Below are 19,079 nucleotides of genomic sequence, written 5' to 3'. Positions count from 1 at the left end.
GGGAGGTTCATTCTTGGTAGCAAGACCAGGAGAAAGGGTCTTTGTCAAGAGCATCATATGTTTGCCATGCTCCACTGGCCAACTACGCTGAGGCCAAACTGCTCTGTATAATGGTGAAACAGTTTTACTGTGCGGTAGCTGAGACATACTGGAGGAATAGCTGGCCAATCCTTTACATAGGAAGGAAAAATAGTAGTAGTAGTAGTAGTATGAGTAGCTGGCAGGAAACCCAGGCAAGGTCTTTTTCTCACCCAGCCCTGCCAATTATTTCAGACCTCACCTTTGGGTCAGTCTTAAAGTACATGAGAACTCTTTCTCCAAGTGGAAGTTTAGCCACATCAAAGCGCACAGTGAAGAGGTGATCGTCCTGGGTAACGACATCCTCATCGTAGACACTCAGCTCCAGCACGTTCTGGGAAGGGAGATGAGGGAGTTTAGAAATCCTGCATTCTGGCTTTCACAGAGCCCAGGAAGCAGGGACTCCTGGGGATAGTCTATTTTTAACTTGTGTGAGGAGAGGAAGAAAATTGAAGGGGTACAGAAATTTTGCAAATATCCAACTTTGAAGAAATCTATTCAAAATCTAAGTAATACAGTTTCCTCCCCAGTTCAATTTAAATGCTATAAGTTAGGTATGGGAGTGAATTCATTCTGTTTCCACAGCATAGGTAAGAAGTCAGGCCCCTCCAATGAATTGTTCACATATTAGCACTTCATGACAGCCAGGAACCTAATTGTCACCCCCTGCATAGGAAAGATATCATGAGAGAGACAATGGAAAACCTGAAAGGAATCTAGAAAATTCATTAGACGCCAAATCCCAGCTGCTCCTGCATTTCATGCTGGACAGGGGGAAATGATTGGTGGATCTGCATGACGGTGGGTGCGCTGGCCACATGCCCAACCTCCACTGCATGGGACTGTATAGGGCCCCATGCCCCCACAAATCCCACTCCTGTGCAGTATGAACACACCAGTTTCATTGCATATGGGACTTTTCACTTTGTGGAAAAGGGGGAAGGATTTGCCTCTAAGTTACAGGCCACATATATTGGGCTCCATTTTGCTCCCATTGACATCAATACAAATGATGCTATTGAATTTAGTGTGATCAGGGGTATGAGTAGCCTGTAACTAAAGAGCAAAACCTGTCCTCTAGCACAAAGCTCAGGGCCACATACTTGGTCGAACTGACACAGTCTTACTGAGCAGGCAGGTGAACACTGCCTATGAATCGTGTAGCAGTGATTACCGTACAAATTCATTTAATGTCAAATTACATTGAGTGGTAGAGTGATCCAAAGCAAATGCCATGTAATCTGTAATAAGAATACGTGGTTTATTTTCTAGACATCAGCATGCAGATAACATAGTAATTACTATTGTAAAGTACCTACTAAATGTAATTCTAATGCTGTATGTGGGGATTTTATATTATTACGCCTAATTGCACAGCAATACCAAGTACATCTTTTGTTGTCACATATAAGGAATGTATTATATTTACATGACATTTGTGTGCTGTAAAATTAAATACCTTTTACTAAATAAATACTCCAAATATCCTGCACTTTTCCCAGCACTTTAGCTTGATACCAAGCTGCTAACAAAGGCTTTAACCTACACTATAACATTTTTGACTTGTAAATGTTTGATATTTTTAACTTGATCTTTAACCTTAACTTTAAATTTTCCAGGTTTTCATATATTTATTTCTTAATAACTAAATGTCCTGACAGTTGGTTAATATAATATTTAACTAGTTAATGTTTATAAAGCACTTTGAACATAAGAAGTGGCATATAACTTTTAAGTGTTATTGTTACTATTCTAACAATGTAGTTTCACCATCACTTAATTGAAGTGTCATTACTACCTTAGCTGTTTTTTAAAGATTTGGGTCTTGGAATCCCTTTTAAAAACACCAAAATGCAAAAAAAAAATGTAGATTGTTATTTTCTTCTGACAGAGTAATTTTGTTAAGATTATAGATATGGTATAAAAATGAGTACAATGAGACAACATATAGTATAGTATTTGGCAATTGTAAATTCATTGAATCACTGCAGTTCAACTGACAGAACTTACCAATGGTGCTGGCTTCTCCAGCAAGAATATTCTATGGATAAAAGAACAACACTCTCTGTTGAGAGCAAAATGTATATGGGAAATTAAATTCATTGTAGAAAATTAGGTTCCATATGTGACACTAGTCACTGGCCTCTCTATCCCAGTACAACCAGCTTTCCCACATTACCCTTTTTCTGGCTTACATATTTGTCAGTTTAGTTGTAATGCACACAGTTCACCAATTCAGGCCTCCTGGCTCAGCTTCACAGCTGAATGGAGTGCATTCTGTTCTGAGACTGAATCACTCTCATGGCAGATAGAACAGCAAAGTAAAAATCTCTGAGGAATCTCAATGCTTTAATGGTTCAAAATTTGTCAGGTACTGAGTAGATAAAACATTGGTGTATATAACATCCACTAAAGAATCAGTCAATTCAGTAGTAGTTAATAGACCTGGTTAGAAATTCTTCATCAAAATGTTTTTGGGGTTTGTTTATTTTTTGGTTGTTTTTTGTTTTTATGGAAAATGTAATTTCCACAAAATCAAAACTTTTGTGGGAAAATTTAGATTTTTCTGGAGTTTTGTATTTTCTTTTAGGAAAAATCTAAATTAAATGTTTAATTCAACATTAATCTGTATTTGCTTGGACTGCTGCAATGCCTCATAGGATTTGTAGTTTGGGTGCCTTGCACCTCCATTCTCCTCTATGGACTGGACTTCCTGGTTAGACTCCATCTCCCATGATGCTCTGAAGACTCACCCAGGTTGAACAAGCATGATGCATATGGGGAGATGCCATCCAGCTGGGGCTTTTGGCCTTTTTAGGAGAATGGGGGCATGAGACACCAAAATTACTACTCCCATAAGGCACTGCAGTAGCTCAGGGGTACACAGACTAATGTTGAGCCAAGCTGAAGCAACATGTTTTGATTTCAATCAACAAACTGAAATGAAACATTTTGCTGTGGAAATGTGCAAATGTTTCATTTCAACATTTCCAAACCAAGTTTCTTTGGAACTTTCCATGCCACAAAAAAAGTCAATATTTTGATACCCCTTCCCCCCCTCCCCTTAATTTGGAATGAAAAGAAATGTCAGAATATGAGAATTTCCTGTGGGGTCAAAATTCTGAATATTTACCAGCACTTATTGTTAGGTAACAATTCCTAGGATAACTGAATTTGTTATGATGATACACTGTTTCCCTCCATGTTACACAGAGCATGTTGTTATTCAGTGCCTGTAGGGGGTTGCATGCAACGGAGTGTTAGAATAAGCCTGAATGTTGTAGCTCCTGTTTACTAGTGTAGTTTTTATTAACTCAGAAAAATAACAATTTCTTTATTACGAATGAATTTTAGCTATCTTAATTCACCCCGGACACTTAAAATATGAATTATCCAAACCAATGGTTATCAAAAATGAGAAAGTGACCTCAAAAGAGTTTTACTGGGGGTATTTTAATCATCTTGGGTGTTAAACTGTAGGTTGTAGAAGATTTGAAAATCCTACTTCTGCTTAAGTGGTAACAAATCTCCAGGCTGCTGAAAGAGGAATTCTCAGTTTCTTACTTTGATCTGACTCTGGATCCTGAAGTAGAATGTTTCATTCCACATTGGATTTTTGCAGTCATTGACGGTTTTGGTCTGGATCTTTTCACATGTAGCTGTTGGCAACTGCAGGCTGACGTAGCAGTCAGAATGGCTTACTGTATAAAAAGAGATACAGCATAACTATTAATGTATCAATACTCCCCATCTTAAGCGGCACTGAAGAAATTAGTGCACTGCACTAAAATTAAATTGTATTTATTTAAAGACAGAGATTAGGGTAATTTATATATAACACTTCTCAGCAATGGGCCTGTGCCTTAATTCAGTTCTCATGTGCATATGCATTGTGACGCAGTCTTTAATTTCATGATCACACACTATTTTCCCACAAAAAGAAAAGGAGTACTTGTGGCACCTTAGAGACTAACAAATTTATTTGAGCATAAGCTTTCGTGAGCTGAGCTGTAGCTCACGAAAGCTTATGCTCAAATAAATTTGTTAGTCTCTAAGGTGCCACAAGTACTCCTTTTCTTTTTGCGAATACAGATTAACGTAGCTGCTACTCTGAAACCTATTTTCCCACAGAACCCCTGCCACCACTATATTGTCTGAGTGCTTCACAAAATTGAATTAATTTATTGTAACATCACCTCTGTGTGATTAAGGGATGCATTTTACAGATGGGGAACTGAGACACAGAGCGATTGAAGTAAAAGTGTCCCAATTGGGTGCACAATTTGAAATGCCCAGGAGCTGGTTTTTCATAGTATTTAGAATTATATAGCACTTTATATGTCCAGAGCACAGCTTTCATTGACTTCAGTTGCAGCAAGGTAGAATGGCCCGTTAACTCACAGGAAAATGATAAAAGACAAAAACACCCTATCACCTATGGATTAACACTTTTCACAAAGCGATCACTCTGACCTATCAGTCCTCATCCTCAAAGGAAACCTGCACAATGCTTTCAAAAGACAAGCCTAGGGACTTAAATTATTATTCTGCTAGACACTACGAATCATGGACTGAACAGAGACACTGTATTTATGGTTTAGTACAATAATAATAACCCACTAGTCTCACCAACAGAAGTTCGTCCAATGAAAGCTATTACCTCACCACCTTGTCTCTCTTATAATTAAGAAGTTTCTCCTAATGTCAAAGGGCACATCTACACAGCTGCACTGCTGTAGCGTGGTCATGAAGACACTCTAAACTGATGGGAGATAGCTCTCTCCCATCGGCTTAGTTAATCCACCTCTGGCGGTAGCTATGTCAGCAGGAGAGCACTGTCCACATGGTTGGTTAGGCTGGTATAACTACGTCACTTGGGGCGTGTGGATTTTTCACACCCCTGAGAGATGTAGTTATAGGCCTGTAGTGTAGACCAGACCTAAAATCTCCTTTGCTGCAATATACTTGAAGACTGTTATCATGATTCTCTTTGCCACAAATACAATGCTGACTCACAGCTGTATTTAAATTGTAGCTTTCTAAAGCTACCATCAAGCTACCAATAATATATCTTTAGGGCCCTTTGTTTTCTGTTTTAACCAAAAACCTCCAAAAATTCCCAGGTTTTGGATTTTTCTGATTTGAGGGTGTCCATAAACTACATAATATATTTTTGAGTAATTTTCAAGTCTGACCCACTGCCTTGTAATGCTTAGTAACACTGAAACAAGTATGGAAAGTCAAGGCCCCACCCACTTCTAATATATTGTGTAATTTATGGACAGCTCCTTTTGACCCAAATTTTGTACCCGCTTGAACTACCAGGACCTGGGCTCCCTGCTTGGAGACTCCCCGGCATACAGCACAGTGTGCATCTGCACAGAAGGGTAAGTGCCAGGGGGTGGCTGCTGTAGCTGCGCAGCAGGGGAGCAAGTGACTATGAGACAAGCCTTTCCCCCCACTGGTTCCCACCCCTGTGGGCTCCCCCCATTAGTGTCAGGAACTCCCCCCACCCTGCTCCCCCCAACGCACTGGGCACTCCCTGTCCCTTTTGCCTTGTGAGTATCTGGGTCTAGAGACATGTCACCATCTGGAGATGAACGCCAGGGTACAGAGCCCTATCTGCTTCACCCGCCAGACAGAGCCATTCCTGCCCCAGGGCCGGTAAAAGGAAACAGGACCTGTTGCTGATGGCTCCGTGTCTCAGTGATTGGGATCGGCTTTCTTCTGGCTTCCAGCCCCTGTGTCCCACCTCTGTGACAGGAAAGATGACATCTTGGGGATGGGGGTTCTGTACAATTACTATTGACTCTGGTGTCCTTCAGGTCATAACAACCATTTTGGGCTGCAGGAAAGAGCCTTTTCTGAGACAGTGGAAAAAGCCTTGGGGAAAAAACACTTTGGAAATACCGCAGTGAGCCTACATTACCCAGGAATTCACACTGAAGCCCCTTACATCAAGGGTAACTCTTCAAGTCAAAATATAGTAAACTGTTTTTGTTTAAAAAGAAGTTTAATTTTTGTAATGTGGATTAAAGATAATAGCTTTATAAACAATAAACTCTTACTTTTCTCTGTGTTGCTTTTTTCCTGTCCTCCTATCCCCCAGTATTAACCCTAACATTTACCCAGAAAATGGTGACATTAATTTTTGCCCTGATTTTCACCCATTTTTTTAATTAAACATTGATAAATTCCTAGGAAATTTAAAAACAATAAAAAACAGAAATGAAGGGACTTATATATAGACAATAGATGGGAGCTAACTAGCAAATCTATGCATTTAAAAGTTTCACTTTGATACTATTTTGCAACCTCTTCCCATAACCTTATTATCTTATGCCAGTTGATATGCATAAGAGTTTAAAAGAGCCCTTGATGAAACACTTCTGATTTAATGTGCCAGCATTGCTGTTTCATAGTCTCAGAGTAAGTGCAGGATACTACCGTATGGGAAAAATAAAATTTGGTCTTTTGTGTGACTGCTGTCTCCAGATTCCATGTTGCAATCTTCTATGTGCAAAATACGTCTTTTTAATCTGGGTAATAATTCAATTCTTGGTCAATATGACCAGTGTTTGACAAAACTCTTCTATAGAAAGTGAGACACATTGCCCACGGTGGTTTTGGCTACATACATATCATGTTAGGATTTACCTATCTTTGTAGAGATGCAGTTTGATACTATGTATTCCTTCAGACCGGTTATATCGGCTTTATTAAATTGGTTGGGTATGTACTGGAGAGTCCTCTGAAATATACAATTATCTACCCTGCCATTGTGCTACTTTCACCCTGGCTCATGTATTTTTTTCCTGAGTATGGCCTGGCAGGCAATGCTGTCTTTATTCTTTTCTACTGTACGTATGTGTATGCTGGTAGTTTCTGTGCTACACGATATACTGTAATATTTCAGTTCCTGAGGAAGTTGGGGAGCCAAACTGGGTCCCAAGACCAAGCCATTTTGCTTCCATACTGTAATCAAAACACTGTAAACAGGGTCATATCCTATAGCCTTTTATCTACGCTAGCATAGCTGTACTGATTCAAAGAGAAATGTCTGGTTACAGGCTATCTGTATTTTAAAATAGTTTCCCAGATATAGATAAGAGACAAATGTAGACCTCATTTTCTGCCTGCAAGTGGCAAGGTCTTTTTGCCTCCCTGTTTCATAAAATCCATTCCATCGCTCTCTGTTTCACATGAATTTTTAAAAGATGCCATGTACAGAGTAACATATAACTGTTTGTTATGAGATTGCTAGATAAGCATTTGAAAATAAAGAGAATTCACCATTGGGTCAGCAGCCATTGCTATCCAATAATAATATTAACATTAGCTTTGGGGTAATAGTTTTAGAAAGGACTCTGTTATTCATTTAATGTAAGTGGATCAGAATCAAGATCGGAGAGGTAAAAACGGAGGCAAAAATAGAGTTGCTTTCTGCTGTCATCAAGTAAAACAACATACTGCAAGTACAGATCCAAAGAGGAGAGGTGATGTGGAAAGTGATACAAGCTAGACTGCCTTACACTTACAGACTCCCGGAGCCTAAATTTTCAAAAGTGGCCATTGATTTGGGGTATTTCCATTTTTTAGTGTCCACTTTGGGCCTGATTTTCAGAGCTGCTGAAGCACCCTTATCTCTGGAACTGCAGGTGCTCAGCACCTCTGAAAATCAGGCCAAAAATGTCTCAAACTAGGCACCAAACTCAGTACTTATTTTTGAAAATGTGAGTCTCTAGTAACTACTTCACCCACTTACCAATGCATAAGAGAGCACAGGGGGATTTAAATTGATGTAAGTGAAATGTCAAGGAAATGGAGGAAGGTGCCAGTTAAATCAGAGGTGATCTGCTTGCAGTCATGCTCTTGTATTAGTTGCTTTTTTTTGCTGTACGTCTCTCTTCTAGCCCCACCTGTGTGAGAGTTATACGATTTCTACTCTGACTTAGTGGGCCAAATTCAAAAGAAATATGGCAGGGCAGGAGCACAAGTTACATACAGGTAAGTGGGTGATGATGAGACAGTCTAAGGAAACAAGAACTACTTAGTCTATGGGAGGCCACACTGCTGTAACATGCATATTGAGGGGCCTGGAAAAAGTGCAAATTACACCAATTTCGATTCCCACTGGACTCCCTCAGATTCGCCTTTGAATTCAACCCTGCATCCACGTACAGTGTCAGAGACATTGAAGATAGATACTGCAAGGTTTAGTTTGAATAACCAGAGAGCTACGCACACCCAAGAAGGGTAAAGTATATGGGAGTGTTCAGATTCCGAGCACAAACCACACGTAGGCATGAAGCCAAGAGAGAAAACGTGATTAAAAAGTATAGACTTTTGGAAGAAAGAGACTGCATAGGCATACTGGGCTCAATCTTCAACTCTGGGTCTGCTCAGTACAAAGTGGCCTGAAAGCTTCCCCAAAGGGACAGAGAAGGGCTCTCGGCATAGAGCCAGAGCAGGCAGCTCTACACCACCTGCTCCCTCACCACTCTTTAGAAGAGGCACATCAGGGACACAGAGGCAGGTAAGGGGCATGGTCAGGATGGGAGGGTGAGGGTCAGAGTGCTCTGTCGAAACCTTAGCTGGTATAATTGTTCTTATATGACCCCTGCAGCCAGCTTAACTTGGCCCATGCCTATACTACACTACCACTTATGTCAGCAAAACTTGTGTCGTTCAGGGGTGTGAAAAAGACACCCCGCTGAGCAACATAAGTTTTGCCGGCATAAGTAGCAGTGTGCACAGCACTATGTCGATGGGAGAGCTTCTCCACCAACATAGCTATTGCCATGTATTGGGGGTGGTTTAATTATGTCAACAGGAGAGCTCTCTCCTGTCAGCACAGAGTGGCCACACAGGAAGGTGTAAGATCTCTAGTGTAGTCATCACCTTAGATACCTTTGGGTAGTCCCAGAATCAGGGGAGATAGCCAGGTGGCTTTGAACCACCTTCTCCTGTGCTTGGGGCAGCTGAGGATTTGGCCTGCTATTTCATGTATTCATGGAGGAATAGTAATAGCAAGTTATTGATATCACAAGCTTGAGTTGGTCAGCTGTAATAAACTGTTGCCGAAACAAACTTTGGGACTGATCCAATGCCCAACTGGAGTGAATGGGAAGGCTCCCATTGATTTTAATAGACATTGTACAAGGCCCTTTATGTTTTTTATGGCTGTTTTATTTTGACCTAAGAGTCAAATGCATTTTTTTAAATGTCTAAAATAAAAGGAAAGAGCTGTCTTATTAGATCCCAAAGTTAATAAGCATCTTAGCAAACTTTATGAAGTACATCTAAACTCAGAGGTCAAGATGATTCTCTTAAGTGTGCTGGAGAAAAATAGGTTGCCAGATGGGCATGAAAATGCTGCTTTTTTAAAATCAAGATTGTCCAAAATGTGTGAACTCTTATCTGAATGCACTCCAGAAACTCCAGACAGTACAGGAACATTTGTCTTTAAAACCAATCAGAGCAATCTCAACCCAGATGTAGCTCCATTTATTTCAATGACATAATAACAAAGATGCATTTGGCCCATCATGTTTTATTTATACGAGATGCTGGATTATTTCATAAACACATGGTTTATGATATTGATATATATGTAAAAGAAAAACTAGTACCTTTGCATTCCTGAGAAACAATACATCTTGTGACACTTCTTAATTTGTTTAGAACAATAAATTGTCTTTCTTGCTACACATGGAAGGTCATTTGACTCGTTATACTTGCACAATAACATAACTACTAGTTCTCAGGTAATACTCTGATGATCAACTATACTGCAATACTGTATCTGTTTATGTATATCCTAGTAACATCAATTACTTTCTTTTTTTGACTTAGGGTGTTTGCAGTGTTCAATTGTGCACTGATTACTTTCAGAACTAGGACCAATTTCTCGGAAGAGTAGAGACACTCACGTATATCTGCCCGACGGAGATTTCTCATTCGTATTATTCTTACAGTAAGCAAGTAACAAGGAGATAATTCCATCTGTAGAAGAATGATATATGACATACAAAGGTTAAATTTAAAGGCGCGATACCTAACAAATGAAGAACCTAATCAAGTACTGTATGACAATAAAATGTTCAGCAAAAACATGTTAATCAATCATTTTCTAGACTGATATCTGAAACAATATGTAGAGATTCACAAAATCAGGGATCATCATAACAAATCGTGAATTGATTCCTTTATTTATTGTTAACGACAATGCAACTGAGTTTTTCTGAAAAATTCAGGGCACACTTGTGAGTTTAGGTTTTTTCACAGAGTTTTTAGGAGAAAGAAGGAAAAATTGCAGTTGTTTTTTTCTTTTTACAAATAGTACAATTTTAATTCTACAGAACCAGCTGCTAACTGTTGCAGTACACAGGGTTTGGTCTTCTCAGATACAGGAGTCAGGAAAGTGGCAGGTATTCTTAGCAAAGCTCTTTTTAGTGTGTTGGAGCCTTCTAGAGGACAAAACTTACTACCTGGTCCCCAGGTTGCTTCTAACTTCAAATTAGATACTTTGATACTTCCCTCGTGCTACCCACCATGGTGCATTTATTGCTTTGAAGTAATTTGTTCTAACTGCATTGTAGACTTAAGCTAAACTCAATGATGAGTGTACAGAAGTTTGTGAGAATCGTTCCTTCAGTTTTGAGTCACATGGGTTTGTATTTCTTGAGTTTCTGTGTGAATTTTACATTCAAACAAAGCCAGAATATCAAAATGAAACTCATTTCAATAAAACCAGCAAGTTTATCCCTGTTTAACATAACAATTATGCCAACACAGAGATGTAAGTTCTAGCTCAAGCAGAACTAGCTCTCATCAAGCTACCACACTAAAAACAGAAGTGTGTTAACTGCAGTGGCGCAAACTGAGGGATGGGGTAGCCGCCCGAAGACAATCCCCTCTGAAATCCTAGGTACGTACTCGGAGTGGCTAGCTCATCCCACTGCTTGCACTGCCATGGTTACACTTCTATTTTTAGCATGCTATCTCTATCAGAGCTAACATGGGTAAGTCTACACGAGCTGGAAATTACATCTCCGACTTGGCAGTAGACATACCCTGAGAATCTGGGCCATAGGCTCCACGAGGTACACTACCGCAGGCAACCCAGTTGTCCATGCACTCCATTTTCAGGCTTTAATCATTAAAAGGACAAGAAACAATAAGAAAATAAGAAGGAAGGTAACAATGTTGCTCATAATATGGCCTTCGGTGCTCTGAAACCCTCACCATAAAAAGCTCTTCTAGCTTAATAGGGTGTTTGCAGCATCCCTTTGTGATTTGAAGTCTCCTTCCAATGCACTACCACTAACAGGTAAATCCCAAACTCCTAAAAAGCTAATTGAGAGTTCTCTTTTGTTGGGAACTATTCCTGGTCTTCAAAACCTCAAAGTTTCCCTTTGTTTCTTATCCTTCTTTTTGTAGTCAGCATATACCCCAAATGCCTAATTCCACCGAAGACTAAGACCCAGAAATCCACTTAAGGAGTATCTCCAGAAGACTTTATGGCTAGAGGAGTTAGGCGCATCAATCCTATTGAAAATGAGTGGGGTTATGGTACCCAACTCCCTTAAGCTCCTTTGAAAATTCCAGCCATAGTCTTTTATCAAACCAGGCTCCAATATTTTGCAGCTACTGACAAACCTACATGAAGACCGGATGATACGATTTCCTTTTTTCTAAAATAAAGTGTTTCCTGATGGTGTATTTGAATATGCTGCATAGAGTCAAGTCATCCTGGCAAAATGCGACTCTGACAGAGCCCAGAAACAATTCAGTATTTCCTGTGACCAAGACACTTGGTGATAAGGCCCAGATGCTGCTGTTTCCTCATACTCCTAGGAACCCTTCCTCCCACAGTGAGCAAATACATCCAAATTCTAGACCAGCTTTTCTCAAACTGGGGCCTGCGGACCCCACTGATCAATTCCTCCTTCTCCCTCCCAGTGCCTCGTGCACGCCTGGGAACAGCTGTTCAGCAGCGTGCAGGAGGCACTGGAAAGGAGGGGGAGGAGCGGGGATGGAGTATGCTTGGGGAGGGGGTGCAAAGAGACATGGAAGAGGAGGGATATAGGTGGAAAGGGGGTGGAAAGAGGTGGGGAAGGGGTGGAGTGGGGGTAGGGCCTGGGGCTGAATGGTAGAGTTTGGGGGTCCGCAAAAAATTGAAATCAACATGGGGTTCCTTGGGTTGCTAAAGTTTGAGAACCTCTGTGTGATGGGTTGGATCAGAGAAACCCCTTGGGAGCTGCCACCTGATGTGTTAAGACTATTTCTGCTCCTGCTTTCCTGCCCTGTCATCTTAGGACTTCAGTACCCTGCCTGGTTTGAGCCAGACCCGCTAGCCTGCTGCAAACCCAGACCCAGGTCTGAACCACGTCTCCTAACAGCTGTAGGCTTAACTGAGACAGCACAGGAGCCAGCAAACAGAGCTGTAAACAGGGGAGTTTGAGTGAGAATTCTGTTGGAGGAGAAGATATTTGTATTTGGTTTTGTATTTGTATGTGTAGAGGCTTGTAGAAGCTTTGTGCTGGGAGAGAAGCTGCTCCCTGATTCGGGACCAGGGCTTCTCTGACTAGGAGTCCTATAAAGGTAGCCAGCCAGTCAGGCAGCTACACAGGAGCCAGCAAACAGAGCTGTAAACAGGGGAGTTTGAAAGGGGAGTTTGTATTGTGGTGCTTGTTTGGGGTTTGTTTTTGCTGTGGGTGGTGGTGTTTTGGTGTGGTTTGTGTTTCCCAGATTAACAGGATTAGGTGGGAAGGCTATGACAGATACAGAGGCAGCAGTGGGAGTGACCCATATAGTGGAAGACACAATGAAGATGACTGGATGTGGACGCTGCGATATGTACATGATCCTGGAGGGGATACTTGGAAAGAGTTTGGTCTGCCTGAAATGCCATCTGATAGAGCTGATGGAAGAGAAGATTTTAGGATTGGAGATGCAGCTGAAAAGTCTGGTTGAGTTTAGGAGGGGGTTTGAGCAGATTATGGAGCAAAGACATGAGGCAGCTGAAGGGAAAAGCTCAGACTTGCAGATGGAAGCAGGACTGAGGAATTCTGAGGGGAGACTGCTGGGTGAAGAAAATGGACAGTGGAAGCATGAGACTAAGAGAACCAGGCAGAGGAAAAGACGGGCTAGTGAAGGAGAAATAGAGCTCAAGAACAGGTTTGCAGAGTTGGAAAATGAAGAAGGGGCTCAGCAGGTGGTCACTGAAGGTGGAAGGGCAAGGAAGAAGAGAAGAGAGGCTAGTCCTATAGGAAAAGGGGAAGAGTCAATGGAGACTACACCAAATATGAGCTCCAGGAGGATATAGGATGGGTTGAAGAGGATTACAAGGAAGAACAGGAATGGAAAGAACTTGCAGCCAGAGGGAACAGGGGATAGACCGGAGAATCACACTGTCACCAGGAAAAGGCAGGTCTACGTGATCGGGGACTCCTTACTGAGAAGGATAGACAGGCCTGTAACTGGAGCTGATCCAGAGAATAGAAGGGTGTGCTGTCTTCCAGGTGCTAAGATACGAGATGTGGACCTGAGATTGAAAAGGATCCTAAAGGGAGCAGGAAAGAATCCACTGATTGTCCTTCATGTGGGAACAAATGATACCGATAGATTTTCATTGGAACATATCAAGGGAGTCTATGCCAGGCTGGGGAAGACGCTTAAGGAAATGGAGGCTCAGGTGATCTTCAGTGGGATTCTGCCTGTTCCTAGAGAAGGGCAAAAAAGGTGTGACAAGATTATGACTATCAACAGATAGCTCAGGCAGTGGTGCTATAAGGAAGGCTTTGGGATGTATGGCCACCAGGAGGCATTCATGGACAGAGGACAGTTCTCTCGGGATGGACTTCATCTGAGTAGGGAAGGAAATAGACTTCTAGGATGGAGGCTGGCAAAACTGATTAAGAGAGCTTTAAACTGGGAATCTGGGGGAGATGGTTGGGAGATGTCCAGGTAATCTCCACGCCAGATTTTAGCATTGAGAGGGAAGAAAACAAAGTAAGAAAGAATACAGCCGTGGGTAGGAGAATGGATATAAGGAGGAAGGGCAGTGTGGATACCAGTCTAATAGGTCATACTGGCTGTAGAATGTCCGTGCCTAATCGGGTAAAGAATGTGAGCGAGGCCAAACAGCAAAAATTAAGAGGTTTGTACACCAATGCAAGGAGCCTAGGTAACAAAATGGAGGAACTAGAGCTACTGGTGCAGAAAGTGAAACCAGATATTATAGGGATAACAGAAACATGGTGGAATAGTAGTCGTGACTGGATTACAGCTATTGAAGGGTGTGTGCTGTTTAGAAAGACAGAAATAAAGATAAAGATGGTGGAGTAGCATTGTATATCAAGGATGAGGTAGAATGTAAAGAACTAAGCGATGGAATGGATAAGACAGAGTTCATCTGGGCAAAAATCACCTTGGGGAAGAAAACTACTAAAGCCTCCCCTGTAATAGTACTTGGGGTGTGCTATAGACCACCGGGTTCTAATTTGTATATGGATAAAGCCCTTTTTAATATTTTTAATGAAGTAAATACTGATGAAAATTGCATGATCATGGGAGCTTTAACTTCCCAGATATAAACTCGAGGACAAATACTAGTAATAATAATAGGGCTCAGATTTTCCTAGTTGCGATAGCTGATGGATTTCTTCATCAAGTAGTTGCTGAACCGACTAGAGGGGATGCCATTTTAGATTTGGTTTTGGTGAGTATTGAGGACCTCATAGAAGAAATGGTTGTAGGGGACAACTTTGGTTCAAGTGATCATGAGCTAATTCAGTTCAAACTGAATGGAAGAATAAACAAAAATAAATCTGCCACTAGGGTTTTTGATTTCAAAAGGGCTGACTTTCAAAAATTAAGGAAATTAGTTAGGGAAGTGGATTGTACTGAAGAATTTATGGATCTAAAGGCAGAGAAGGCCTGGGATTAGTTCAAGTCAAAGCTGCAGAAGCTATCGGAAGCCTGCATTCCAAGAAAGGGGAAAAAATTCATAGGCAGGAGTTGTAGACCAAGCTGGATGAGCAAGCATCTCAGAGAGGTGATTAAGAAACAGCAAAAAGCATACAGAGAGTGGAAGATGGGAGGGATCAGCAAGGAAAGCTACCTTACTGAGGCCAGAACATGTAGGAATAAAGTGAGAAAGGCTAAAAGTCAAGTACAGTTGGACCTTGCAAAGGGAATTAAAACCAATAGTAAAAGGTTCTATAGCCATATAAATAAGAAGAAAACAAAGAAAGAAGAAATGGGACTGCTAAACACTGAGGATGGAGTGGAGGTTAAGGATAATCTAGGCATGGATCTAGGCAATCTAGGCCAATATCTAAACAAATACTTTGCCTCAGTCTTTAATAAAGCTAATGAGGAGGTTAGGGATAATGGTAGGATGACAAATGGGAATGAAGATATGGAGGTAGCTATTACCATATCTGAGGTAGAAGCAGGTAGACTAACACGGCTGCTACTCTGAAACCTGAGGTAGAAATGAAACTGGAACAGTTTAATGGGACTAAATCGGGGGGTCCAGATAATCTTCATCCAAGAATATTAAAGGAATTGGCACCTGAAATTGCAAGCCCATTAGCAAGAATTTTTAATGAATCTGTAAACTCAGGGGTTGTACTGTACAACTGGAGAATTGCTAACATAGTTCCTATTTTTAAGAAAGGGAAAAAAAGTGATCCGGGTAACTACAGGACTGTTAGTTTGACAACTGTAGTATGCAAGGTCTTGGAAAAAAATTTGAAGGAGAAAGTAGTTAAGGACATTGAGATAAATGGGACAAAATACAACATGGTTTTACAAAAGGTATTTCATGCCAAACCAACCTTATCTCCTTCTTTGAGAAAGTAACAGATTTTTTAGACAAAGGAAATGCAGTGGATCTAATTTACCTAGATTTCAGTAAGGTGTTTGATATGGTTTCACATGGGGAATTATTAGTTAAATTGGAAAAGATGGAGATCAATATGAAAATTGAAAGGTGGATAAGGAATTGGCTAAAAAAGGGAGACTACAGCGGGTCATACTGAAAGGTGCACTATCAGACTGGAGGGAGGTTACCAGTGGAGTTCCTCAGGGATCGGTTTTGGGACCAATCTTATTTAATCTTTTTATTATTGACCTCGGCACAAAAAGTGGGAGTGTGCTAATAAAGTTTGCAGATGATACAAAGCTGGGAGGTATTGCCAATTTAGAGAAGGACCGGCATATCATACAGGAGGATCTGGATGACCTTGTAAAACTGGAGTAATAGTAATAGGATGAAATTTAATAGTGAGAAGTGTAAGGTCATGCATTTACGGATTTATAACAAGAATTTTAGTTATAAACTGGGGACACATCAATTAGAAGTAACAGAGGAGGAGAAGGACCTTGGAGTATTGGTTGACCACAGGATGACTATGAGCCGCCAATGTGATATGGCTGTGAAAAAAGCTAATGCGATCTTGGGACACATCAGGCAATGTATTTCCAGTAGAGATAAGGAGGTGTTAGTATCGTTATACAAGGCACTGGTGAGACCTCACCTGGAATACTGTGTGCAGTTCTGGCCTCCCATGTTTAAGAAGGATGAATTCAAACCGGAACAGGTACAGAGAAGGGCTACTAGGATGATCCGAGAAATGGAAAAGCTGTCTTATGAAAGGAGACTCAAAGAGCTTGGCTTGTTTAGCCTAACCAAAAGAAGGTTGAGGGGAGATATGATTGCTCTCTATTAATATATCAGAAGGATAAATACAGGAGAGGAATTATTTAAGCTCAGTACCAGTGTGGACACAAGAACAAATGGATATAAACTGGCCATCGGGAAGTTTAGACTTGAAATTAGACGAAGGTTTCTAAACATCAGAGGAGTGAAGTTGTGGAATACCCTTCCAAGGGAAGCAGTGGAGGCAAAAGACCTATCTGGCTTCAAGATTAAACTCGATAAGTTTATGGAGAAGATGGTATAATGGGATAACATGATTTTGGCAATTAATTGATCTTTAACTATTTATGGTAAATAGGCTCAATGGCCTGTGATAGGATGTTAGATGGGGTGGGATCAGAGTTACTACAGATACTCCTGGGTATCTGGCTGGTGAATCTTGCCCACATGCTCAGGGTTTTAGCTAATCGCCATATTTGGGTCAGAAAGGAATTTTCCTCCAGGGCAGATTGGAAGAGGCCCTGGGGGTTTTTCAACTTTCCCTGTAGCATGTGGCAGGGGTCACTTGCTGGAGGATTCTCTGCACCTTGAAGTCTTTAAACCACGATTTGAGGACTTCAATAGCTCAGACATAGGTGAGAGGTTTATTGCAGGAGTGAGTGGGTGAGATTCTGTGGCCTGCATCGTGCAGGAGGTCAGACTAGATGATCATAATGGTCCCTTCTGACATTAATATCTATGAGTTTATGACAGCAGCTTACAGAAGTGTGCCTGTCTTTAACACTCAGATGCCCAACTCCCAATTGTGTCCAAACCCTAAATAAATCTGTTTTACCTGTATAAAGGTTATACAAGGTAAACTCATAAATTGTTCACCCTCTATACCACTGATAGAGAGAAATGCACAGCTGTTTGCCCCCTCCCCCCAAGTATTTATACATACTCTGTGTTAATTAATAAGTAAAAAGTGATTTTATTAGATACAGAAAGTAGGATTTAAGTGGTTCCAAGAAGTAACAGACAGAACAAAGTGAATTACCAAGCAAAATAAAATAAAACACGCAAGTCTATGTCTAGTACAGTAAAAAAACTGAATACAGATAAAAACCTCACCAGTTCCAGTAAGCTTTCTTTTACAGACAAATCTCCTTCTAGTCTGGGTCCAGCAATCACTCACACCCCCTGTAGTTACTATCCTTTGATCCAGATTCTTTCAGGTATCTTTGGGGGTGGAGAGGCTCTCTCTTTAACCAGCTGGAGACAAAATGGAGGGGTCTCCCAGGGGGTTAAATAGACTTTCTCTTGTGGGTGGAGACCCCCTCCTCTCTCCTATGCAAAGTCCAGCTACAAAATGGAGTTTTGGAGTCACCTGGGCAAGTCACATGTCCAAGCATGACTGAGTTCCTTACCAGACAAGCCACATTCCTGGGAAAGCTCAGATGTGGATTGGTGTCTCCAAGTTCATTGTTGGCTTAAGGGTTTCTTGATTGGGCACTTACTGAGAATAGTCTTTTCTCAGGAAGCTGACCAACTGCTTCACTAAAACCTACTTAGAATTGGACAAGTATACAGCCAATATTCATAACTTTGAATACAAAAATGATACATGCATACAAATAGGATTAATAGATTCAGTAAATCATAACTTCTACAGAGATATGTTACATGGCATATGTAGCATAAAGCATATTCCAGTTATGTCATATACATACATTCATAAGCATATTTCCATAAAGCCTTATGGGGGCACCATCACACTCTGTCCTAGACCATAATTATTTTTATGAGCTGATTTCAGCCATCTATGTCTCCTACAACATTTCACAGACTACCTAGAATGTTGGGAAATATACAGGCAGAGTAGATGTCGAGACATTTTCAGATGAAGAAAGGCTAGAAGAACTTCACTCAATGTGTGCACTAATTGAAAGAGTGAAGTCAAATTTTCTCAAAGCAGTCTGCTAATGCATCAAACTGATACTCTGGCTATACCCCACAAATGTGATATTTTTATTTCAAATTGACACTAATGACTAGGCCATTTAAAGCCTTTACATTTTATTTATGTAGAAATGTATTATGTTCACAATATGACAGCCTCTGGGCACCTTAATTTAAATAAAAATACTATGACTATGACTAGCAACAATAATAGGCAGTCATCCTCTTGTCCCTCCATACCCCATCATTTGCAGACCTCCCAACTTAAGTCCACACCAAACGCATACTTAGATAAATAAATAGATGAGCCTTACAGTGTACTTGTAAGGATAACTGTCTGCATCGAATGAGCTCAGGAACTCCACAGATTAAAAAATAGTAGTTAAGT

General features: G+C 40.8%; 1 protein-coding gene across 1 annotated transcript in view; it reads right to left on the bottom strand.

Annotated features, from left to right (window-relative positions):
- Positions 1 to 19,079, bottom strand: part of LOC119857320 (cytosolic phospholipase A2 epsilon-like) — a 58,509-nt gene that overhangs the window by 31,833 nt on the left and 7,597 nt on the right. The window contains exons 2-4 of the mRNA XM_043516833.1: positions 10,011 to 10,083; positions 3,643 to 3,779; positions 281 to 412 (exon numbers count right to left, since the gene is read on the bottom strand). Coding sequence (XP_043372768.1) covers positions 281 to 412; positions 3,643 to 3,779; positions 10,011 to 10,083 — 342 coding nt within the window. The remainder of the gene's footprint in view (positions 1 to 280; positions 413 to 3,642; positions 3,780 to 10,010; positions 10,084 to 19,079) is intronic.

The sequence above is a fragment of the Dermochelys coriacea genome, chromosome 6 (genome assembly GCF_009764565.3).
Source record: "Dermochelys coriacea isolate rDerCor1 chromosome 6, rDerCor1.pri.v4, whole genome shotgun sequence".
Taxonomy (NCBI): Eukaryota; Metazoa; Chordata; order Testudines; family Dermochelyidae; genus Dermochelys; species Dermochelys coriacea.
This window is presented reverse-complemented; position numbering and strand designations above follow the sequence as displayed.